This window comes from Mya arenaria, chromosome 4, assembly GCF_026914265.1.
Source record: "Mya arenaria isolate MELC-2E11 chromosome 4, ASM2691426v1".
Classification (NCBI taxonomy): domain Eukaryota; kingdom Metazoa; phylum Mollusca; class Bivalvia; order Myida; family Myidae; genus Mya; species Mya arenaria.
Window position 1 is genome coordinate 41737119 of NC_069125.1, and position 26595 is coordinate 41763713.

Here is a 26595-nt window from a genome sequence, read left to right on the forward strand (position 1 = left end):
CAGTGGATTTTTAACACTACATGTACATGATTTTACTTGCAGCGAATCTTCGCGAAATTTGAGGTTCAAGATTAAAGTTTTATTAACGATTTGGCAAAATATATGGATGAGATGATAACTAATGGACAAATTAATGTGAAAGTGAAATGAATTTTCAGTATATATAATCGCCGATTATTAAGATATTTCTTGTCCGGACTAGGGCACCTGTCCCCTAGTTCATAGCGATTTAAACATGACTAGAAGAAACAGTAATGTTTTCATTTAAAGAACTTGAATGTTGGCGAACATATCATATATGCTACGTCGGAAGGCAAAAATTTGCTTAAAATGAAGACTTAAATCAAAGATAACTTTTCATTTACAACACCATTTTAAATGAAACAAAGGGCATGCTATGCCACTTACAGAGCCCCACATTTGTTTTATTTTCGAATTTTTATGAGGTCATTAGTTTCATCAAACACTTCGACAAACCTGTTTCCAAAATAATGTTTTGACAGTGCTCCGTCAGACGGCCGTATTGTGAAAAGGTTTGTCGAAGTGTTTTAAGAAACTAAACTCACAATCAAATTCTGGTAAAAGACCGAATGTGGGGCTCCGTAAGCGGCGTAGACCGCGCTATTTTTCATTTAAAATGGAGAAGAAATAGACTAGTGAAGTTATCTTTGTTTAAAGTCCTTTTTCAAATCAAACTATTGCCTTCCGACGTAGCATTTATGACGCAATTTATCACGTGGTATACACACACTGAAACAGGTCTTCGGCGTCACGTTCACTTCAAGTTGGCTGCAAATATCGTCAGGCGAAGTAAGTTCATAGTTTTTCTTTGATCAGTCCTACGCATATGTACCAGAAAGCGACTGAGATTCAGCTAGGGCTTATCAGCTAGTAAATCACTTATAACTGTTAATCTCCCATTAACTTCAGCTGCAACCCTAGCCATCACTAATTGGCCCTCTTTGATTTTATCTGGGGCTGTGAAGTTGATTTCTGAAGGGTCAAGCTAATTTCTTTAGATGCAGTTCCTCATATATATTATTTATTTTATAAACTAGAAAGAAGAAGATTTAATGCTTCATTATTTTAACGTACTGAATGAAATTGTTTTAATTTAATAAGGCAATGTTTGATTTAGTCTGTATTGTTTTGTGTTTTTAATTGTTTGTTATACTTTTAACTTCCTAACTATGGAGCAGATGCGTTTATGCATAAATATTTCAACGTTTTGGGCGTTAATGAAGTATGGAATTGTCATTTGTTTTAATTATTATTTAATTTGTATAATGTTATATACAAATAATTCATTTATATTTCCATTGTATGGTAACTATGGGAACAAAACAGAAAGAAATGAAATTTATCCTCACATGAAGGTAAAACATTACACCGCCTGTACCGCCCGTCCCTTTTTTCTTTCCAGTCTGTTTCTTATGCGTGGAAGGGGCGGGGCGAATTAAATAACATGGCTCGAAAACTAGTCATCCTCAAGAATCACATATTTTGCTCAAAAAAGGGTCAATGTTACTCTTAGGTTTTACAATTTAAAATATGGAAGAATGTTGAAAGGGAAGATGCATATTTTTAGATGTTACAAACTGTGAAACATAAGTGAGTCAGTGCTCCAGCTAAGCCTAAATAGCAGGGTGGGACATCCGGTTGCTCTTCTTAGCTCGACTATTCGAAAAATAAGGAGAGCTATCCTAGTCACCTGAGCGTCGGCGTTGGCGTAACCACTTATGTTAAAGTTTTTGTAAGAGTTTTTGTACCACCTCAAATATTTTCAAAGTCCATTGACATATGGCTTTGAAACTTTGCACACTTGTTCACCATCATGCCCCCAACCTGTACACAGGAGGAGGTAACTCTATTAAGCATTTTGACAAAATTATGCCCCTTTTTCTACTTAGAATTTACGTTAAAGTTTGCGTACCACCTCAAATATTTTCAAAGTCCATTGACATATGGCTTTGAAACTTTTCACACTTGTTCACCATCATGCCCCCAACCTGTACACAGGATGAGGTAACTATTTCAAGCATTTTGACAAAAGTATGCCCCTTTTACTACTTAGAATTTACGTTAAAGTTTGCGTACCACCTCAAATATTTTCAAAGTCCATTGACATCTGGCTTTGAAACTTTTCACACTTTTTCACCATCATGCTCCCAACATGTACACAGGAGGAGGTAACTCTATCAAGCCTTTTGACAGAATTATGCCCTTTTTCAACTTAGAATTTATGTTAAAGTTTGCGTACCTCCTCAGATAATTTCAAAGTCCATCGATATATGGCTTTGAAACTTTGCACACTTGTTAACCATCATGATCTCAACCTGTGTACAGGAGGAGGTCACTTTATCAAGCTTTTTTACAATATTATGTCCCTTTTTTTACTTAGAACTTACGTTAAAGTTTGCGTACTACCTCAGATATTTTCAAAATCCATTGACATATGCCTTTCAAACTTTGCACACTTGTTCACCATCATGATCCGAACCTGTGAGACGTTATACAATGGTATTCAACCACCCAGCCTAATTGAATAACCAAGTTAGATAACTGTATTTTGCAAATAATGGCCCTTTATTACTACACTTAAAAATTCTGATTAAAATTTTGCATGTTACCAAATTTATGTTAATATCTCAGCACATCATGTATTGCATTGAAATCTAATCTAACAAAGATCCATGCATGTTTCACCAAAACTGTTCAATCCTTTCACTGAAAAGCGGCGGAATAGTCAAGCGCGCTGTCTCTGTGACAGCTCTTGTTCAGCACCCTACTGTCTTTTTACTACGCCCTGCTTTGCCATTTATGTAAATTTTCAGAAATAAGTTTAACATTATAATTAAACATAATTTTGACACTAAAATAATTATAACAGCGTAGGTATCCATAACAAACTATAAGTTTTGAAAGTAGTTACAACACTCACAATAAGATTTGAACATTGGCCCATGCAAGTGCCAATAAGGATCATTCAGGGTGCATCAGAAGTGCCCTTTCTGACCTAGCACCCTGCCCTTTACAAATCCTGGCTAATACAATGAATCATAAGTTTGTGAAACCATAATCAATGAACTTGTTTGATGTTTTTCTAGAGTGGTACCTTGAAACCCCTCATAAACAAGGTAACAATAAGGCATGCTGATGACAAACAATCATTTTTGTGAAGAAATATACAATATTATATTGTCAATATGACACTTTTTTGAATTCACTAAATGAAAAATAATAATAATAAGGAAATGTTTTAATCATTTATTTATTTATTTATGAGTTCATGAGTAATGGATATTTTTTAGACATATTAAAGTTTGCTTTGATCATTACGTCTTGAAAATTCACAATGCAGTTTTTCTGAAATTCAATGAGCACTGAATGAACTGTTCTCAGACAGTTCAATTGCACAAAGTATTACTACTTGACTAACTTGTTGTAGTTGTTAATTAAAAGCGAGGGCTAAACAGTAGTTTCTTATTTTTTAAGGAATCATACGACAATCGTATTTACCTATCTATCTATATATCTTCCATTATTGTCAAACCCCTACTACGGACCTAGACACTTATTTTCAGACAAATCTTTAAGGTCTTTGAAAAAAACACCTTATTTCAGCATATTGAGTGTACATACTTATGTGTATATTCTCATTATGAGTCATAAGTGATATAAACCAATTACTTATATTATTCAATCAAAATTATTGTTTCCTTTGTTACAAAAATGTTATAATGTGTTGTGATAAAAATTTCACTTAATTAAAACCAAAATGAAAATCTCAGTCTTCGTTATTTCTAGCAATGTTCATTTTATTCACCCCTAGCTAAGACTGTAAACTTGAAACTTGATAGGATCATAAAACATTCCAGGATGATACTATCAGCAGCTCATGACAAGCCATGTTATTATAATTAAATGCCCATCACTGGCCACCGCATAGGAAATTTTGGGGAAAAGTGGAAATCTGGTACATATATGCATAGGACTGTGTTTGTAAATTTATGGTTGTTCCCTTTACGAATAAACGTCTTCTCAACACATTCACGAGTATTCAGAAATGATTTGTTTATTCAAAAATATATCGCTGCGAGCAGGGTTCGAACCTGCGCGGGGAGACCCCATTGGATTTCAAGTCCAACGCCTTAACCACTCGGCCATCACAGCTATGACTATGCGGAAGTATTATTAATTTTTAAACATAATAAATATAACTAATGCTACAAAAATATATTGTCTTAAATTTATTATGAATAACCTTTTACTTTGATAATATGCTTTATCCAAATATTATAATAAACAATCATTATCCAATAAATCAAATGGTTTGAGCTCTTTTCTTTCAAACAATGTTGAGGATATCCGGTTGTGGACGCATGCGCAGAGTGATTTTCTAAATATTACAGGTAAGAAAAGTAAACAATTACTTAATGTTGACATTTAACATTTATGGAAGTTATACTGAAGTTTTTTAATCAGGCTGATTGTTTTTTAAGTTTGAGTAATGTCTTTTTGAAAATGGGCGTTTATGGCTTTTAACGATAGCGAGTTTGTAATCCTACCTGTAACCGTGCCACAGGTGAGTCATGTATTTTGAATGTTTTTATACGAAAAGCAAACAGCGAAGTTTCAATCCTTCACTTAATTTATTTTATTTTATTTAGTAATGTTCTATTGCATTAATATTATTACAATGAACTAATCAATAATATATGGCAATGTTATATAGACTTAATTATAGTATTTGAGACAAATAATGTATTGATGTATTATCAAACATGCATGCAAAGGCTGAAAGGTATTGAGCTAGGAGTTATACCTACATCAGTTATTGCCCTCTCCAAGTCCCTCTCTTGCCAAGTATGTTAAGATACGATCCATATCATGACGCAACACAACATCATACATGTACATTGTATCTTGTTTTCGAAAAATTGTGTTATGTTCTAATGTTATCTGATAATGTTCTAAAATTGAACCCCCTCTGCAACTATGACATTTAATTTTGCCATTTATTTCAACATATATAGCTGAGAATTAAACTACTTTTTTAAAAACCATCAACCTCATATTCATACAACTCTGTGTTAGTTCTAATTTAAGTTCTTCTGCTATATAGGACTCATCCCCACCCCTTGCATACAGAATACACAATGAACTTCCTCATTTTCAACTCGCATTCTGTGTAAAAAACCCTGTTATATTGTCACTTATTGAATTATTTTGCAAGTCTGCATAGATTCACTCCAGTACCCCTTAAAATAACCCTAAACCATGCTAAATAACGGCGGTGTGTGACAAAACAGAAAGACAGTGGATTTGTGATCTAGAACAGGAATCCAACAAGAAGAACAGAATCTTCTTAAACCAAAATTATTTCAGACTCTTTTTATCAGAAAATGATTAAGTTATTGAAAAATATATATGGTAGTCTAAGGGTAATTCAAGTTTTTCAGACAGGAATGAACTAAAATCTCATTACATTTTACCATGCACCCAAATTGGGGGATCTCGGCTGAATTAGTCTCATATATCTATTAATGCCAGGATGTGATTCTTACCACAGCTATCAAAATACTGCCTGTTCAAACCATGCTAGTTAGTAGTAAAATTTTATGACAAGCAAACAGTTGATCTTTTCATTTCAGTTAATGTGACGGAAGGCAAACTGCACAGCAGAGAAGATGTCTGCTTACCCGCCACAATACACAGCTACCAAGCCTCAGGATGTGTACACTCTTGCCACATCGAAGCAGGTTCTTGTGTCCAAAGACCCTGTGTTTGTTCGCAAAGATGTAATTAATGGTGCATACATTGGACAGAAACCAGAAAGTTACAAAATAGTGTGCATCTTTCTCATGATTTTAAACCCAGTGTTTGGACCAATTCCTTTTATTTTCTCAGGTAAGAGTACTAGTCTTTGTCAATGTTTTTTTGGCACATAAAGACTGCAAATCGTTAGTAGTCGTAAAATGTTAGAGAATGATTGTTCAAAGTAACAAATCTTGTCTTTAAAGATGTCCACTTTTAAGTTGCACTTAGTTACATAAGGATAAAAAAAGGCTGACAATTCTATATATTGTTCCATCAATACTATCGCGTGACAAAACTGAACATGCTTTCTCTAAATTTGAAGAAGTTTTGTAAGTGCTGGTATGGTTCACTGAAAGATTGTATAGTTTCGACGAAAGAACAGTAATTCTTTGGGGAAAAAACAGTAAAATGTTTTACTTTTGTTTTCCATGTTAGTTTATTGACTAATTCATTTTGGTGCCATTCTTATAGAGCTCCGTCACTTTTTCACAGTTTGAGCTAACTACAGTTTATACAACATCTTAAATAGTTTCATTCAAATTAGGCTATTCAGATGATTGGAGTTAATTGCAAAAAGCAAACTTATGTCTGAGGATCTGACTCACATTTTGAAAATAATTGATCATTTTCTATTGGTTTTTAATTGTGCAGTGTGTCATATTGTTTATGCTGGTGAAATAAATAATAAAGTATTTTTTATTGAAGATATTGAAAACACATATAGTAAATAATCTAATTTTGTTGAACTCTTTGGTTTGTTACACTAAAGAATTGGTTTATTTATCAGACATTAAAATCATAAATTTTTCATTGATGGCAATATTTTAAAATTTTTCTACCACTCCAATATTCCCATGCTTTCTTTTACAGTGTTATCAGACCGAGCGTATGACCGAGGGGATTTGCGATATGCAGAGAAGTGGGCCCAGTATACGTTGTCAGCCTGCATGTTTATCTTCATCTTCACCGTGATCCTGTACATCGCAATAGGCTTCTCCCTCAGTCCTCTAGGCATCAACGGTGGCCACGCCCTCGGAGTGTGAGGTGTACAGGACTTGAAAGTGTCTGCAGATGCGAGTGCTTAATGTGTTTAAAGTTCACAATTAATAAAAGTCTACTTAAGTTAATTATAGCCTCATTGAAACTGCACTGTCACAGATTGACTGTTTCAACTGTCTTTATTTTTTTTTTATTAGAATCAGCTGATTTGGGTTTCAATTCAGTCAGTTAAGATGTTTCACAATAGAACATATATCTCAATTGTTTAAGTCAACTTCCCAAAACTTCATTTCTTAAAGCATTAGCCATTAAACATCAATTGTGAAAACTTTGATCTGCAGTCTTTATCACCGGCTTCCAGACATTTACACAAAACTCCCAAGACAAAGAATAAAAAATGTTGTCAAAACAATCAATCTGAGAGATTGCATCTTTCAAGAAAATATAAGATGGAAAACTTGTCAGATTGTTCTTGTAATGGGATATCCATCATTCAATGTATACTAGATCTGATATATAATCTACATGTACACAGGGTTCATGTGTTCTGGATTTATATTTCTACAAATATGTATGATGTAAAAAAAAAAAAGTGCGTAAGAAGAAATCCAACAGTTGATTCATTGTGTAAAAATTTTAATTGAACTCTTTCAGTTTGAAATAAACTGCATCTGTAGATTGGTGAAAGATTGAAATGGTTGTATAATAAATTGTATATATGTAAATAATGTACAGACTGGAGCACATATCACTTTTATATACATACATATCATTTTACCATTATTTTATCGGTAAATGTTCTTTTTAATTGTTTAATACTGAACATCTACGCATGTATGATGTTAAACTTGAATTTCTTTTGAATGTCAGCAGTCAATTTTTAATAAATAAAAAAAAAATGGATACACAATCTATGGTTGTTGAAGAGAATGATAAAATGACAGAATGAACATTACATTTTTGCACAGATACACAAATATAATGGCATTTATTTTCACTGTCTTGCCCTTATGATCCATCACTACTTGAGTATATAGGGCTTCTCAGGGATGATAGCAGACCCAAAATCCAGTGCCTGTTAATTTAGTTTAAGTATAAGAGAATTAGACCCATAACATGGTTAGAGCCTAGAAGGCTTGTTTCGAGACAATAACGCCAACAAGCCTTGTCTATTATACACCTGTTAAAAATGTTTTCTAAGCCATTTATATCAATTCAAGGTACTTCTTACTCTTTTTATGTAATTGTGCAATAAAAGACAATGGTGGTCTGGAAATTAAACAACTCTATCCTTATTTAAGGATTAATCTGATATTTTATCAACAAATACTTGTATTTAAGAAACAAAGTTCAGATGATCAATTTGGCTACATATACATTTTATTTGTACTGTTAATTTGTCCCTATCATTCTGTCATATTATTATTATTATTATTATTCTGTATATTATTCCTGTTTCATTTTCCTTGAGACAATGCAGAAATTTTATAATACATTGTTACAATATATCCCCCATTTTTACTATATATTCAACTCTTTATATTTTGTAAAATTGTCATTATACATATTTTAAAGTCACTAAAACCATTTTAAAAGTATGGAAGGAACTTTTGCAACATTCCAATAAATTTTACAATATTATTTTTTCTTGTTACTTTATGACATCATCATATTATCTGACAATGACATAATTATATGATCGGACCGTGACAGTATCATATTGTCAGACAATGACATCATCATAACATCAGACCCTGACATCATCATAATGTCAGACCATGACAACATCATATTGTCTGACCATGACATCATCATAACATCAGACCCTGACATCATCATATCATCTGACCATGACATCATCATAATGTCAGACCATGACAACATCATATTGTCTGACCATGACATCATCATAACATCAGACCATGACATCATCATATCATCTGACTATGACATCATCATATCGTCTGACCATGACATCATAACGTCAGCCCCTGATATCATCATATCGTCTGACCATGACATCATCATATTATCTGACCATGACATCATCATTACGTCAGACAATGACATCATCATATCGTCTGACCATGACATCATCATATCGTTTGACCATGACATCATCATAACGTCAGACCCTGACATCATCATAATGTTAGACCATGACATCATCACATCATCAGACCATCATATTGTCACACTTTGACATCATCATATCGTCACACCATTACATCATTATATTGACAGACCACGACATCATTATATTGTCAGACCATGACATCATCATATCGTCAGACCATGACATCATCATATCATCAGACAGTGACATTATTATATTTTCTGACCATGACATCATCATATCGTCAGACCTTGACATCATCATATTGTCAGACCATGACATCATCACATCATCAGACCATCATATTGTCAAACCATGACATCATCACATCATCAGACCATCATATTGTCAGACCATGACATCATCATATCATCAGACCATCATATTGTCAGACCATGACATCATCATAACGTCAGACCCTGACATCATCATAATGTTAGACCATGACATCATCACATCATCAGACCATCATATTGTCACACTTTGACATCATCATATCGTCACACCATTACATCATTATATTGACAGACCACGACATCATTATATTGTCAGACCATGACATCATCATATCGTCAGACCATGACATCATCATATCATCAGACAGTGACATTATTATATTTTCTGACCATGACATCATCATATCGTCAGACCTTGACATCATCATATTGTCAGACCATGACATCATCACATCATCAGACCATCATATTGTCAGACCATGACATCACATCATCAGACCATCATATTGTCAGACCATGACATCATCACATCATCAGACCATCATATTGTCAGACCATGACATCATCATATCATCAGACCATCATATTGTCAGACCATGACATCATCATAACGTCAGACCCTGACATCATCATAATGTTAGACCATGACATCATCACATCATCAGACCATCATATTGTCACACTTTGACATCATCATATCGTCACACCATTACATCATTATATTGACAGACCACGACATCATTATATTGTCAGACCATGACATCATCATATCGTCAGACCATGACATCATCATATCATCAGACAGTGACATTATTATATTTTCTGACCATGACATCATCATATCGTCAGACCTTGACATCATCATATTGTCAGACCATGACATCATCACATCATCAGACCATCATATTGTCAAACCATGACATCATCATATTGTCTGACCATGACATCATCATATCGTCACACCTTGACATAATAAGTACTCAACATTAAAGCTACTCTGTAAATGGATACGCAATGTAATATTAATATAGCCATACAGTGTCAAAACTCAGTATGTCAAGTCGTTGGACCAGGGGAAATACTTCGAGATATTGAACATTCGATACAACTGATATACAAAACATGTCTAACTTAACCCAGCACATTCAAGAAAAAACATTGACATTGCCATACCATTGAGGTAACCGGTTTGACTTCACGTAAGATAGAAAATAAACACATGAACATGGACAAGTTTAAACAGCTTGAGTCTTATAAAGCCTTAAAGAAGGATTGAGCTAAAAGCTAACCATTTTTGTTGGTATAAAATTTCTTCAATTCCCTCATTTTAAAGAGTTTTGAGACAATTATAACAGGAAGTAATTTTAAAGATAAACATCATGAACTATGATAAACTATTTCCTGTTTTGTAAAATCAAGTATAAGGAAGTCATTTTGAAATGAAATAAGTTGTGCTTAAGAAGTTTTGAGAAATTTGGGTGTAACATTCTTTATATTGTGAAAGTCTTCCAGTAAGCTTCCCTAATATATATTTTATTTTTGAATTTGGCATCCTGTCAGTTCTTTTCTTATCAAGTCTTACAATTACAATTGTTGAAATGAGAGTAAAACTTATGTATTGAAATGAGAGTGAAACTTATGTATCCCTTTTAATCTTGAAATAACTACTGTAGTAAGCTTTGTGCCGAACACCTAAACATTGTTAAAATCTGCCTCTGGTCAATAATAATGATTGAGAAATGAAAATGAGCCAGAAAGAAATTATTTTAAACAAGGTATGCGTCTTTGAGCACTTGATCAGTTTGTGTGACCAAGACTAGTGTGACCTGGAGCTCTTAAACAGTTTGTGTGATTAAGCAGTTGATCAGTTTGTGTGACCAAGACTAGTGTGAATTTCAGCACTTGAACAGTTTGTGTGACCTTGAGCACTTGATCAGTTTGTGTGACCTAGAGTAGTGTGACTTTCAGCACTTGAACTGTTTGTGTGACCTTTAGCATTTGATCAGTTTGTGTGACTCGAAGCACTTGAACAGTTTGAGTGACCTTGAGCACTTGATCAGTTTGTGTGACCTAGTTTTTGTGAACTTAAGCACTGTGACCTTGAGAACTTGATCAGTTTGTGTGACCTAGAGTAGTGTGACCTTGAGCACTTGAACAGTTTGTATGAGCATGAGCACTTGATCAATTTGTGTGAACTTGAGCAGTGTGACCTTGAGCACTTGATCAGTTTGTGTGACCTTGAGCACTGATAAGTATGTTTGAGCTTGAGCAGTGTGACCCTGAGCAATTGAACCGTTTGTATGACCTTGAGCACTTAAACAAATGTGTGACCTTGAGCACCTGAATAGTTTGTGTGACCTCCATCACGTACAGCATGCAGCACATTGTCATGTCTTTCTGAGTCCACCAACAATGCTTGGGGACTGGTTTCAGGGCCTTTCACAGTGCAAAACTGGTTTGAAGCACCAAAGCTAAAAATGTAAAAAAAAAAAATGTTATTTAGTTTTCTTCAATACTTAACAAGCATAATTTATATATCCATTGCAACATGTATAGCTGTAATTAGGAGTTGAGCAAATTTTATGAAAGAAGATTTTATCAGATTTCCACTCAAAAAGCTTTTACATTTTCCCGGATATTTCTTGATACAAGATGAATCTGCTTTTGTGTCAAAATTGTCAGTACAAGCCAATCATCAATGCCTTGAGGCTTTGTGATGATGGTAGTTTTTTAAGGAAGATATCATTGTTGTAACCAGTAAATGAAATGCGGACGTTTAATTTGGAACTGCAAGCCGGTTAAAATATCAAAACAATGAAAAATATCAAATTGATATTATCCCTGTTTCAAACAGTAAAATAACAACAGGGGAAAGCTTATAAAAAATGTTTTTATCAAAACAATAAAAAATATCAATTTGATATTTTCCCTGTTTCAAACAGATTGAAAATTCTTTTCTGAAGACATTTTAGATTCGATGTTTAAGACTTTAAGAACGGGAAGATGATACACCATAGCTGTATCAGATATTTATAATTCTCTTAAACAAGGAAGTTTTCATAAGAACAATACCTTGTCAATACATACTCTCACAAACACTTGAATTTCAGCATACACAATAAACGGATGCATGACAAAACATTTAGGCATCTTTATTGACGTCATTATATAGCTTTAATAACTACTGACAGCAACATGTACATTTGGCAAGAAATTACAAGACTTCGAAAGAAGTATGCAAAAAAAAATCTGTAATAAAGTCACAATAAATACATAGTTTGGCTTTACATGTTCCTGTTTTTAGTCACCAAGATTGGTGATAACTGGTTGTATGTTAAACCAAATTAAGAGAGCAACTGACATGCCATTGCTGTTTATTGAACCTGACCAAGATATTTTGCCAATACAAATTCTGACCAAATTTGGTGATGATTAGACAAAGCATGCTAAAGTAATTGATCAGAAAAGACTGACTTTAGATGATTTCTAGCATTAAAGGGCAAAGACCCTCGACTCGAGTAAAAATCAAATGATATGCCTGGTTATCAAACTTGTCTGATATTTTGCCAATACACATTCTGACATAGATCAGACAATATTTTGGACGCCGAGTACATCTCAGGTGTAACTATAATATATCCCATTCTATAAATTGGTATATAAAAACTGTTTAAAACAGAAAGACATGTAAGGCTATATTTACACGTTATGCATATTTTCAAGGAAGAGAAATTCCAATCAGACAAATCGACAATTAAGTTAGTTCGGCCCCAATCCTGCATTTTAATCACCAGTCATATTCCATCAACATAATTGAGTGATTGCGATACACTACTTGCTCATGTATTAGGGCATTTATTTTTGTGCTCTACATCATCCAGGTATATATGTACATTGTACATCTTAAGTCAGGGGAGCATGAGCAGTGTTTTTGAGAGTATCAACGAGCATACATGTACTAGTTTAAAGAGAAATGTTGCAAATGAGTCTTTAAATCAACAACTACCTATACATGTACACGTACATGTATACATTGTGATTTTAACCTCTTAAATGACAGCAAAACTGCGTACAAGTGTTTTTGTACAAAAGTTGTGCAAAATACAGTTCTTTGCCAATTAAATTGAAAAAAGATGGCTTTTTTTCATAATTTATTTTTTCAATAAAACGCAGTTCATCTTTGTACAAACATGTACCATACAATACAAAGCAATTTTCTGTGATAATGTTATTTACAATGACTGATGACTATTTGGCATACAATACATTTTGAAACAAGAGCTGTAACACAAACATGACAAATGCCCCGAATTTAACTTTGTTTTATGGTTTTATGCACCACACACCTTCCAATGGTGCTCTAAAATTCTGTTAAGTTGAAATGGAATCCCATTAATAATAACAAAGTAATCACTGAGACAAGCTGTATAGGACAGACGCATGGACTAACTTACAAAAGAACAGACATGTTGGATTACTATATGCCCATTCTTCAGGGGCATAAAAAAAACAGTAAGTGTAATAAAGAATACACAAGGTCAAGACAATAAAATTTGTTACTTTTCTTGAATGACTACTGAATAACGATATCAAATCAGATTACTTTCTGGTTCATATTTGTCTCACAATGAAATAAAAACAATTATTTTACAAGTATAAAAATAAGTTCTCATTTTATTTTTTTGTCAGAAAAAAAGTCAATATTATATAACATACATAGTATTGCATATTATGAAAGACATGGTTTACATAACAAATCTTTACAACTGGCAATTATACATCTACAGTCAAACCCCTTGGCTTGAACTCGCTTAGCCTGAATTCTTTGTTGTCTCGAACTAAGACTGATTTCTTTACACTGAAGGTAAACAATCCTGCTTGGCTCGAATTTTCCAAGGCTCAAGATATTTTTCTGTTCCCTTGGAGGTCGAGCCAACAGGGTTCAGTTTTTTCAAGTTTAAACCCTCCAAAATGAAAAAAACAAGCATTTTCAGTGAAAAGATATCCCCCGCCAACGATGGCTTGTTTGTGCTTGAAGGTTAAAAAAAATCTCAGATCGAATAAGATAAGCACATTGGTTTATCCCTTTCCGAGCCAAATTATAAAATATCGACCGGGACTACTTTATGATAATTTTTTTTAACGAAATAAGTCAGAGGGATGATTAAATAAAACTGTCTTTTCCTAAACTGCTTACTCGGAAACATCAATCATTGCAAAATAGTACTCAATAGTTGAGATAAAAATGTAGCCGTAGAAATTCACCGAAGAAGTTCTTGCAGGTTGTTGGTTCATATAACATTCAAGTTTCATTAAATTCTAGCAGCTAGTTACTGAGAAACGGCTGCAAACAATGATTTTTTAATAAATCAAGGGCAATAACTCTAAGGAAAATCGGCCAATCCATAAGAAAAATAGACAGGCATCATCACAGTATGTTGGTTCGTATTTATTCCAAGTGTCATGAAATTCTACCAGCTAGTTGCATAGAAAAGGCTGCAAACATGGATCTTTTAATAAATCAAGGGCAAATAACTCATATAGAAATTACACAATCCAAAATATAAATAAACAGGCATCATCGCAGTATGTTGGTTCATATTTATTTCAAGTTTCAAGAATTTCTACCTACTAGTTACTGAGAAATGGCTGTAAATGAGTTTTTCAAAAAATCAAGGGCAATAACTCCAAGTACAATTGACCAATCCAAAAAAAAATGAACAGGCATCATCCCAGTATAGTAATTCATATTTATTTTAAGTTTCATGAAATTCTGCCAGCTAGTGACTGAGAAATGGCTGTGAATGTGCATTTTCAAAAAATCAAGGGCAATAATTCCAAGGACAATTGACCAATCAAATTTTTTTTGGACGGGCATCATTCCAGTATAGTGGTTCATATTTATTTTAAGTTTCATAAAATTCTACCGGCTAGTTACTGAGAAAACGCAGGTGACGTACGGACGGAAGGAAGGACAGACGGAAAGAAAGACGGACGGACAACGTCATTTCAATATCCTCCTCCCTATTTCATAGGCGGGGGATAAAAAATGCATCTGTACATGTTAAAATGGATATTTTTGGCAAACAACAGCTAGTATGCCATAAAAAACAACAAGGAAATGGTGAAACATTTTTGAAAAGGTACTAAAATTAAGTATAATATTTACTTCACTGCATTCAAAGCAAAAATGTTAAATTAAATAAACTTATCAAGATAGCATACACAATGCGAAATAGCTGTAATTTTGTTGATCAGCAGAAACAATTTAAAACCACTTTCATCACATAATTGATAATATACAATGTAATATGTAATAAGCAATGCAGTATGTAATTTACATGCATGAAAAACAATTGGTTGCAATACCCAAAAACCATTCTCAAATGAGACCACTGTTATGTACATTCATTCTATAAATACAAACAGAATCGAAGCAAACACAGCACATAGCATAACAACAGCAATGCGGACCAACCACCAATACTTGTCTTATGTTTTTAAAGTTAAAAAGGGGGTATAACACGACAAGATTTTAAATCTAAAGAAAGTTATTGGTCTTAATATTTATGTTAACATTTTCTCTGGCAACATGTCTTTTGAGTTTCTTTTAAATATCTTGAACAGTTTTTAAGTTATGGTTAAAAAAAGATAACACACCCTTGCTGACAACAACTAGGCTTTGACAATACTGATAAACATACAAGCTTAAAATATTGAAATCAAGCAAACGGGAAATTTATTTTTTAACCACCATTTGTTCGTTTCAAAACTATAGTTGACATAAATCTTAATAGTTTTAGTGCTTAAAAAACAAGCAGTAGCTGTAAGAAGCTAATACTGAATATTTTTTATATCTATATTTATCCAGCAAGGGTCAGTGATCACTGTGTAGACCTTCCATGGTCATTTCCTGTGTTTTGTTGTCCCGTATCATCGACCCATACTTGGCTAGGTCTTCACCTGCTCGTTGTATGATGGAGAATGCTAACTCACCTGAAAGGTACATGTACATGTTTAAATTGTTATCTGTTGTTTGGAAATATAAAGACCAGTAGTATTTTGATAGACAGAAACAGTAATAGTTCTTTTAATACTGAAAGCATATTGTTATTTTATTGTTTTAAATTATTTTGATGTGACCAAAATAATTTCTAATACATAAAGTTTTATTTAAAAATGTATAACTAAGAAAGATTCTAAATTTCTTTGGAAATTATTTCTTCATTTAACATATCTCTTCAATGAAACACAGACAGCATAAAAAATGTAAGCATGACATACTAGCACTCATTTTTTCTTTGCCGGGCCTGTCTTCATGGGAGACTTTTGACATGTACACTGGAGGCAGCCTTTGTTGTACTGAGGCTGAGAGGGAGGATGTAAGCTTCGTTTGAGGGTAGAGACTGTTTGCCATTGCGAGTGTTTCCCTCGCGCGAGATAACACCACCTCCTCCTGCGATGTCACAACACAATCCAGGCCTGTTAACTTGCTACTGTCTACCTCCATCTGTCTGCTGTCAAATTCATCTGGTAAAGCACTGTCATCAAACTGCAGACGGGTTGGGATTATATTCTTAGGAGTATCTTGTAAGTCTAATTCATCATCCATAAACAGCAGTTTCTGTTTTGTAGGAAACAGTGGACTCGATCGTCCATTATTGTTTGAATTATTCCCATCATCATCACTGTCATGTCCCGATATTCGTGAAAGATGACTAGCCAAACTCATCACTGGTGGTTTATCCTGATTGGCTGCAATATGACTTAAATTTTGAAAAGCAGACTCCTGATTGGTCAGATTGAATGGTAATGAGCCAAACTGATTGGTCAGATTTGTATGCAGCGAGACAGATTCTGGATTGGTTGATTGGAGGCTGGCGGTCTGGTATCCTGTGTCCTGATTGTACAAGCTAGTCTGCTGGTGAGTGTCATCCCGGAATGAAACTGTGAAGTCCCGAGTATCACACAGACTAGATGTAAGGATGTTCTCCCGCGGGGCTCCTCCAGCCTCAAAGTCCATTCTTGTTTGCAGGTCTGTACAGCTACAATATACACAGAACATGGACAATGTAAAACATGATGACAGTAAATGTATTCATAGCATATCTTGTTAATATCTAACAGGTCTATTTATAATTATAACGGAAACAATGAATACTATACAACAGGGGGATTCTTGTAATAGTTAATGCTTTAAAACAAGTAAACTCTTCAGAATTTTTTTACTTTAACAGTTAAACACCAGTCACAACTCCATCTTTTTCAAACACAAAAGCACACCTACCTATGAGATTTGGTGATGGTGTTGGTGTTCCTGTATACCGTGGATGGACCATGTATAGGTGAGAGGTGCTCCACAGGGGTGAGTGAAATGCTGACTGTATGGGTGGAGCCAGGGTAGGCTGACACAGGGGTAACACTCTCCTCATCAACATCACTGTCACATGCATCGTCTGAATTGAAACAGGAATATTGGTTGGTATGGTCTTTATGGGTGAGAGGTTCTCCACAGGAGTGAGAGAAATGTTGACAGTATGTTTGGAGCCAAGGTAGGCTGACACAGGGGTAACACTTTCCTGTTCACTGTCACATGCATCATCTAAAATCACACAGATGAAAAACTGGTGAGTACGACATTAATGGTTGAGAGGTTCTCCACTAGGGTGAGATAAATGCTGACTGTAAGGGTGGAGCAGGGTAGGCCTTCACAGGGGTAAAACTCTCCTCATTAACATCACCCTCATCACTTTTTTTCTTGACAATAGAGGTTCTTTTTTACTTGCAAACTGGTGAGAAATAATGATGAAACAGGAATTTATGTAGCATTGAACATGAAACTGTACTACAGAACTATCACAAAACACGAACCATGTATTTGTCTATGGAAGTACACATACCTTGAATATATGACTCCTCTTGACTCTTCCTGAGTATTTTTCTGATTGGTGTCTTTGGTGGCCTAATGGGCGAGAAGCCAGGACTGTCTTCAAACTTGGGCCTCAGCTCCTCCCCTAGGTTTTCCTCTGGGGAGAGGCTTCCAAAGGGGATAGGAGACATTGGGCTGTGGGGGCCCTGTGGTGCGTCATCACCGCTGACAGGGCTCACTGCGTCAAAGTCGATCTGCTGGTGAACCTCAAACATCCCCGATGACCGCGACCTTCGGCCTGAGGATTCTGGAAATATAGACATTTTTCTGTCGTGTTGAACTTCTTACGGGTAGTAGTATATTGATGGTTATTTTTTACCTCAAAATGTTGTATGCCATTAGGTACAGAGTAATTTATGCAAGTATTTAACATCTGGCAGCAAATAAATTTACCATTTTAAATATATTTTTAGAAGCAGGCAACAGACTGAAAATAGTGTTAAATGAATTACCTAAAAGTAAAAGCGGGTTTAATATACAGCGTGACAAACCTAATGGCTAGTTTCATTTGTTGAATGGAAATTCCCAGACAGCAACTGTGCGCCTTATGTATTTTATCATAAATTAGTATCAAACATTACTACATGAATTCTCACCATGGATGACATTATAAATGATCTTACTATGCATGTTGCCGTGAACTATGGGTGAAAGCTCTGGGGAGGCAAGGAATTCTGGGTCAGATGAGCAGCGTCGATGCTGGGGAGTACCAGCGCTTTTGATTGGACTAGATGAGAACTGGAACATATTGCAATACATGTAATGGGTTTAGATGAATTAAACTTTTATCCATTGGCAAATGAGGATAATAAATAATTTGCTGAACAGAAAACAATGTCAAAGCTAATGTATATCTTGCTTGAAAGAACTGTCAAATGAATGATTTTGTAACACCATGAACAAACAAAAACTACAATCAACCCTTAACTGAAACAGGCCCGATACATTTGCTTTAGTTTTTTGTTTTTTTATTCAAGACATTTAATGTAGTAGTACTAAACATTCCATGAAGACATCTCTAAAATCCCTTAAGATCCATGCTTACTAGTAAGACAATGCATTGCGCAGTTTGAATTCATACACTACATCATAGCAAAGTACTTTCTTGTAATGAAACACATAAATAACGTATCAATATTCCATTAAGCTTATAATTCTAGATTTTCTCCTGACACAGAATCATTACGGAAAATAAATGAAGAAAAGTTTGATGATTAATTTTAATGTTTTTAAACAGTGGAGCCATGTACTAGTATTTCATTTATGTTGTCCAAGGCCCAACATCAAGCGATATCAAATCAAATGAGGCTTTTTGGGAAATGTATTGACTACAAGACTGTATTAAGTAGTGTTGGGAATCGGTTGCAATTTTACTATCGATGATCGGTTCCACTCAAGTAACCGATTATCGATAGTACAATCGTTTTTTAAAATACTAGATAGTACCTGAGTTGTAGTTTTATTCATGTACAGTATTAAACTCTTGATCATTATATGCATATACCTTATGTCTATGATCAAAGTTATTAAGTGTTGTTATAAAAAATAGTTCATTCTCTTGCTCATTGTGGCTTTCATCAGCCATTTTGTTAAAGATAACATCTGAACACTTACCACTTACTAATTTTTTTTTCGATAATCGATTATAACTAAATACTATCGATTGTCGTCGATTTCAGGCCCTACCAATCGATTTTCAATTATAATCGATCATCGGAACATCACTAGTATTAAGCCAGGCAATAATGTACAAGTACACATGCGGCATGCCTGAAATGACTAAACAAATGCCAGAGCATTTTCAGAGGAGCAACATGGTTTTTATTCCTCTAGAAGACCATAGTTTTTATTTATCCAGGCAATAATCTACTAGTACACAAGTATTTGAAGCATGCTTGGGGTTGAAATAACTGAACATGACATAACATACGGCAGGAGTATTTTTTAGCGGTGTAACATGGTCCCAGTTTGGCTGTTGTTTGGAGAACAATGGTGAATCTGGAACACCGCCGATCTCTCCTGCTACGCTTCTGGAATATCAGACATTTACACTGTCAGAACATATTAAGTGGAACCGAGCTTGTTAAAAACAAGGGTCAAATGCATGCATGTACATTACCCAGGCCAGCATCTACAGTGATGATGTTCTAAAATTAACATTGACATAATTACATAAACAAAACTTCATTCATATCCATTTCATAAGACACACTCTTCTCTAAATTTAAGAACAAGCTGCTTACTTCACAGGACTTGGGGCAAGACTAGAAGTATCTCCATGGAAGAAGAGTTTACGTCGAAGAGAGGAAGTGCTAAGCATCTCCTGGTTCCCGTTTTCACTCTCCCCTGTCATGTATGCACCAAGTATCGCTCCCAGGTCAAAGTTCACAGGTAAAGACAACACTGTTTGGCAGGTCGCTACATAATACAAATTGTAAATACAATGTATGTACTAGAAAGAATACCATTGGTTTAATACTTATTGTATTAAACTGAATTTTAATAAGAATGAGCACAAATTGTTTGGCTATCCAAATCAAAATCATGAGTTTATTGACTGACGAAAATGATTATTTTTTTCATCAATATATCAAAGCAAGACAATCGATTGAATAAACATTCTAGATAAATATGGCAATGATAAAAGAATATTTGATCAGTCAAACCTGTTTTCACAAACAGAAAAAACATTGACACAAATCTGGGACCTACCATCCACTGTGCCCTGTTTGGGGGGAAGAGATTTCTGTATGGACCCCTGTAGATCCTGCATCATTTCCTCATGAACAGGACCTGAAATATCAGCACAGTAAGGTCTTCTGTTTTATTATCATATTTATAAAGAAGATACAAGTTATTGACATTACACTGTTACTTGTATTATTGTACAAGTAAGTGTTTTTACAACTAAAAGTTTTTTTACAGTCCCAAAAAGTATACATTTTTCACAAAAATTGGACTTAATATTCACAATCCCATATTTATTCCAGTTCTTAACAAGTCAACTAGTAAAGATATATCTAAATGCCGTCTTGGTTTCTTAAAAGGCTTTAGCCAAGCATCTTAAAGGGGCTTTTACTTTGTTTGAAATAAACTGTTGTAAATTCACAAGTTTAGGCATTTTGTTGTTATCTTCACAAAAAGGTAAGAAAAAAACACTGAGTTCCTAACTTATACATGAAAAAAGAAAAATGAAATTTATGCCTTTCACCCCAATTTCACAATGCCTACCCTGATTTCCAGGTGTTGCGGGCAGGACAGGTTTCTTGCGGGGTTTCTTCGGGTCACTCCAGGGGGAGGGGACAACCAGGTTGTTAGCAAAGAATTGCTCTATGGCTCGCTGAGCACGCTCCTCAGTCTCTCTGTCAAGGCTACAACAGAAACATCTTTAACCTGAGTTTACCCAAGGATCAGCAGGGGGTCCTACGACTCATGCTTGATTAATAGGGGTGTGAGTATAATGTTGTCCTAATACATGGTTTACTTTAAATCAAAGTTTATTTTGGGGTCACAGGGATGCAAAGTCAAAGGAAGTCCCAGAAAATCTGAGCTGTGATCTCAATTTTAAAGCTAGAGAAATCTTTTATTAAACTTTATACATATTTGAAGCTAAAATTGTCTTTTCATTGGACAGAAAATCCTTATATATGTTTGGAATGTCAAAAATTCTTCTACAATTGAGGGTATTACAAGAATTACAGTTCAAGCCATATGCAATCACAGTATGATGTTAAGTTGAATTACCACACCTTCAAATAAATATTGTCAAATAATGTTATGTAAGAACTACATTTGAATTTAAAATTTGTCATTCTAGATATAAACTTCATCTTGTAAAATGTTTTTTTTTATCAATATAACAATAGAGAAAATGTTGCCAATAAACATGCAAACATTTTTACAGAAAAAAATGTTCATGGCTGACTACATGTATAAGTAAAAGAGTGATTTTTATATCATTTTAATAACAAATGACGCCAAGGACATGTAAATTGAACTTTTTCACTTAAATAAAACCATATCGCTCAGCTTTCATCCATTGTTCCCACAAACATAATTTATCCAATGAATATGAACATACTGTAGTCCATGATCATGCTGATGATGGGGCATGTCTTCAATGTCAGCAGGATTCAGCTCCGCTATGTGCTCTATGTTCCAACTGAACACACTCTGAAACATTCAAACATTACTAATGGCTAGAACCTGAATGTCATTATGTTCTTGTACTCCCTTGTTTGTTGTTCTTTTTGACAACTTTATACCTCAAAGGAAACAGTAATACTATCACACAGAATATATACAGAATGAAATTTATCCAGTAAATCACTTGTTCATGATGTAACAAGTTTCTACTGCTTACTAGACATCACTTGTAGCTCAAGTTAAAACATTACAAGTTTTTAATAAGTTTGTGTAATTATGACCAACATGACTATGTGGAAATAAACAAGAGATGTTTGTCAAACATTATGCCCCCTGAGCGCCAAGTTGCCAGAAATATTTGGACAATTGAATGAAATATGCATGGACTGAAATGACAGCTGATTTGTCATTGGATGCATATGAGGCAGGTCATCTACTTATGATAACTTAAGAAGGCAAATAAATGCCCAACTAAAATAGTAACATAAAAGATCGGAAACCGTTTTTCATGTAAAGGTCACACTGACCTTGACCTTTGACCCACTGACCTCAAAATCAATAGGGTTCATCTGCTGGTCATGACCAATAAGCCTACCTAGTATGAGGTCCCTGGGTCAAAGCGTTCTCAAGTTATTGATCGGAAACCGTTTTTCATGTTAAGGTCACACTGACCTTGACCTTTGACCCACTGACCTCAAAATCAATAGGGTTCATCTGCTGGTCATGACCAATACACCTACCAAGTATGAGGTTCCTGGGTCAAAGCGTTCTCAAGTTATTGATCGGAAACCGTTTTTCATGTAAAGGTCACACTGACCTTGACCTTTGACCCACTGACCTCAAAATCAATAGGGTTCATCTGCTGGTGATGACCAATACACATACCAAGTATGAGGTCCCTCGGTCAAAGCGTTCTCAAGTTATTGATCGGAAACCATTTGGTATTCCTACCGACCGACCGACAGACAGACCGACCGACCGACCGACCGACCGACCGACATGTGCAAAACAATATACCCCACTTTTTTCAAAAGGGGGCATAAATATTTACTTTTTATAACAATCAGGGTTTGAAAAGTGTCAATGTGAGTGCCAAAGGCAATACTAGTACAAATTATGTTAGTCCTAAAGCAAATTTAGACTCAAGAGACTTCCAAATTTGATGAAGTGAGAACCCTGATAAATTATAATTGTTTGTTTCAAACAATTTGATTTAGTACATGTTAAAAATACAAAATTGTGTTTCAGGAGATAAAGATTGTTTACTTTTTCACCAGAAGCAGGAGTCGAGGTGACCGAGAAGAACCCAGGACTCATATAGGCAGGCAGATGTAGGTCATCGACCCCAGGGTCAAAGGGGTTAACTAGGTTTTTGGGAGTGGCATATTTCCGAGGAGCCACCGGAGGACGCGACCCCTGGGGTGTAGAAACCGGATGGGGTTTGGGGCTCTGGGTCCCAGTTGATGGGATTGGACCCTCATGTTTGTCTGAACGCAACACCCGCACTGGTGTGGTGTACGACGGGCTGAAACTATAACATAAAAAGTTCAAATTTTCACTTCGGAGCAAGCATATGGTAACCGTAACAGATTTTTTTTTTGCAATTTCAAATCTTATAATGCATACTTACACAGTGTGTGTATACAATCTGATTAATAATGCTATAATTGCTACCTCAGTGGGCAATATTTTGCTTTAAATGAAGACTTTAAACAAAAATAACAATTTTTTTACTTTTTAAATGAAACAAAGGGCAGTCTTTGCCACTTAAAGAGCCCTACCTTCATTTTATTACCAGAGTTTGATAAGGTGATTAGTTTCCTTAAACACTTTGACAATCCTGTCTCCAAAATAATGTTTAGACAGTGCTCCATCAGGCGGCAGTTTTGTGAAAATGTTTGTCGAAGTGTTTTAAGAAACAAAACCTTCAATCAAACTTTGGTTAAAGCACATAGGAGGGGCTCTGTAAGCGTCATAGACTGTGCTAGGTTTCGTTTAAAATGATGAAGAAATAGTAAAGTTATCTTTGTTTAAATTCTTCATTCGAAGCAAAATATTGCCTTCAGACAAAGCATTTATGACCCAATTTATCACGTGGCATACACACACTGTAACATAATAGTATCAAAATAAAATACTAAAATCAAAGAAAACAAACAATAACATTGTTTATACATGTTGCAATTCGCATTTACATTTATAAATAACATTAGGATTCATATTTTTTTTCTAAATATTATGAATATTTATGGAATTTTAGAGTATTTTTTTTCTCCACGTGTATATTATATACACGTGGAGAAAAAAAATACTCTAAAATTCCAACCATACAAAATGCTTTATAAATTTAAACATTCAAAATAGTTTATATGAATTCAAACGTTATTTTAAATTACAAATTACTACATAATTTATCCACTGACAGATGGCTGAAAACAACACAAAAAATCTACTTCTCACGCACTGAGATGTCATTTTTGATGCCCTTATAAATGGTTAACATAAACTGAAATTTTTATCTAAACACACTTGATTTAACTACCTTAATTACATAAAGTGTTATAAAGAAATTAAAAACAACAACACTATAACATGAACAGATCAATGTAACAATGCTGCAGAGTACACAAAGTATGAAGTAAATGAAAACATATGCCATATGACATTAAATATTTTAATTTTATGATGACTGTTCATTATATATACTTTAAATTAAACACAATATCTAAATCTGTGACAAAAATCTTTGAAACGAGCACAACTTCTTAACAAATACATTCAAGTAAAACACAAAAAGAACATTTATAACATTGAATTGTTCTTGTTTTTTGCTCACCGTGCTCCCCTGTATTTGTAACTTAATTTAAAATAACAATAAAAAGGTGTTTAAAAACTGCATTTTTTATAATGAATTAAAGTGACTGAATGGCATATTAATCATTACTGACACTCTCTAAATTGTTGAGAACACATTTATTTTTGTTGATAACATAAACAACAATAATATATTGAATAAAGAGTTTATCAGAACAGAACAAGCAACAACCACCAGCTCATGCACACACAACTAAATTACATCTTTCTCAGACCTCATATAATGACGTACCCTGGGGTAGCTGAGAGTGGTGTATATGACTTATGGTAGGGGCTGTTCATCAATGTTTTCATGTAGATGTTGTTACGCGCATTACTGGAGACCCCCGGGAAACGTTTGCCTGCAGGACTAGGACTTGGGCCTGCGCACTTGCATCCTGGACTTGCCCCCTCATCTGGGAGTCTATCTGACACAATTGGACTGAAATTTTTCAAAACAGACATATCTTAGTAATTGTTTTTTCTTCTAATGAGTCATATTATTCATGAATATTTATATAAAATACTTTATTATAATTAGGAAAACATCTGTTGTTCTGTATATGAAGTGAATAAGGCTGAAGAACAAATAAGAAAACTGTCATTATTTATAATTCAAATAATTGGCACAATGAGTAAGGGCTAATCCATTTAACTTTTAAAATATACCATCCCCTACAGAAGCAAATTTACTCTTTTGGGGTTCAAATTATTAAAAAAAGACACCCACCCATATACTATTTAAATAATTGCCTCCCCCCCCCGTGGGTTGTATGTTTTACTGGAATAGCCCTAACCTATATATAGTCCACTAAATGGCCGTCAACGAGTCTTTTGACGATTTTTTTATCATGGCAGACTAGAGACAGCGATACATAAGAAAATGTCAGAATAATTATAAATAAAGTATCCCTGATCGCTCATTATTGTAGCTACCTATATATAGGAAGAGGTAATGGGCGATGAGAGGAGGCATAGTCAGGGGACAAAGGCTGGTTTCGGGGGCTTCTCTCAGGCCCTATGTCATCCATTTTTACCGCATCAGATTCTTGCCTCAGTCGCAGTTTTTCACTCAAGACGGTCACAAAGTTGATGACTAAGTTAAAAAGCATAAAATTAGTTAAGGGGGTAAAACTGCCAAACAATGCTAAAAACAATAAAAAAAATCATATCAAACATTTAACTTTGTTCAAATAAACATGTCAAAATATTTTTTTTTTGTTATAAACTTTAAATTTCATTTTTATTTCAAAATCAAACCATAATGTTATCAGTGCAGTGTTATTACAATAAATTACATTATTTGTTGTCTCCATAATAATTGCCCTTACCTAAATCAATAACCAAGAAAACATCTAACCAAGATAACTCCTGTTTGTTTTTGCATTTAAAGTACTTTACACATGCCCGGACTTGTTTACTTTTTTTACAAATTTGAATAGCCGCCACAGGCAAAAACTCCAATCAAGTACCACTTCTTTTCAATGCACACAAAA

The 26595-nt window shown here is 34.5% G+C and overlaps 2 protein-coding genes, 1 long non-coding RNA gene and 1 other non-coding gene across 7 annotated transcripts; 2 read left to right on the plus strand and 2 right to left on the minus strand.

The window, feature by feature from the left end:
• Nucleotides 1-4091: 4091 nt before the first annotated feature.
• On the minus strand, nt 4092-4173 carry Trnas-uga (transfer RNA serine (anticodon UGA)). Its single transcript has one exon. It is a non-coding gene; the product is annotated as a tRNA-Ser (tRNA).
• A 159-nt stretch (nt 4174-4332) lies between these two features.
• LOC128233058 (uncharacterized) lies at nt 4333-8460 on the plus strand. Of its 2 annotated transcripts, none has more exons than XM_052946935.1 (3): nt 4333-4412; nt 5655-5910; nt 6691-8460. In XM_052946935.1, exons 2-3 carry the CDS (start codon nt 5691-5693, stop codon nt 6861-6863), a joined length of 393 nt encoding a protein of 130 aa, XP_052802895.1. In that variant the 5' UTR covers nt 4333-4412; nt 5655-5690; the 3' UTR covers nt 6864-8460. The 2 variants fall into 2 exon arrangements, with proteins under 2 accessions (XP_052802895.1, XP_052802897.1); XM_052946937.1 differs by lacking the exon at nt 4333-4412 and adding an exon at nt 4424-4585.
• Nucleotides 8461-10599: 2139 nt separating this feature from the next.
• On the plus strand, nt 10600-23657 carry LOC128232225 (uncharacterized). Its single transcript, XR_008260510.1, has 6 exons — nt 10600-10682; nt 16043-16174; nt 20351-20491; nt 20783-20909; nt 21344-21551; nt 23524-23657. It is a non-coding gene; the product is annotated as an uncharacterized LOC128232225 (long non-coding RNA).
• On the minus strand, nt 13319-26571 carry LOC128232223 (uncharacterized). Of its 3 annotated transcripts, none has more exons than XM_052945658.1 (14): nt 26431-26571; nt 26036-26195; nt 25353-25541; nt 23513-23777; nt 22182-22273; nt 21332-21471; nt 20813-20893; nt 20344-20518; nt 20031-20130; nt 18724-18838; nt 18072-18347; nt 17459-17627; nt 16456-17216; nt 13319-16167 (listed from the first exon to the last, which is right to left on the minus strand). In XM_052945658.1, the coding sequence occupies exons 2-14, from the start codon at nt 26128-26130 to the stop codon at nt 16049-16051; spliced, it is 2577 nt and encodes an 858-aa protein (XP_052801618.1). In that variant the 5' UTR covers nt 26131-26195; nt 26431-26571; the 3' UTR covers nt 13319-16048. The 3 variants fall into 3 exon arrangements, with proteins under 3 accessions (XP_052801618.1, XP_052801619.1, XP_052801620.1); XM_052945659.1 differs by having other exon boundaries at nt 26460-26559; XM_052945660.1 differs by lacking the exon at nt 26036-26195 and having other exon boundaries at nt 26431-26559.
• Nucleotides 26572-26595: the final 24 nt, after the last annotated feature.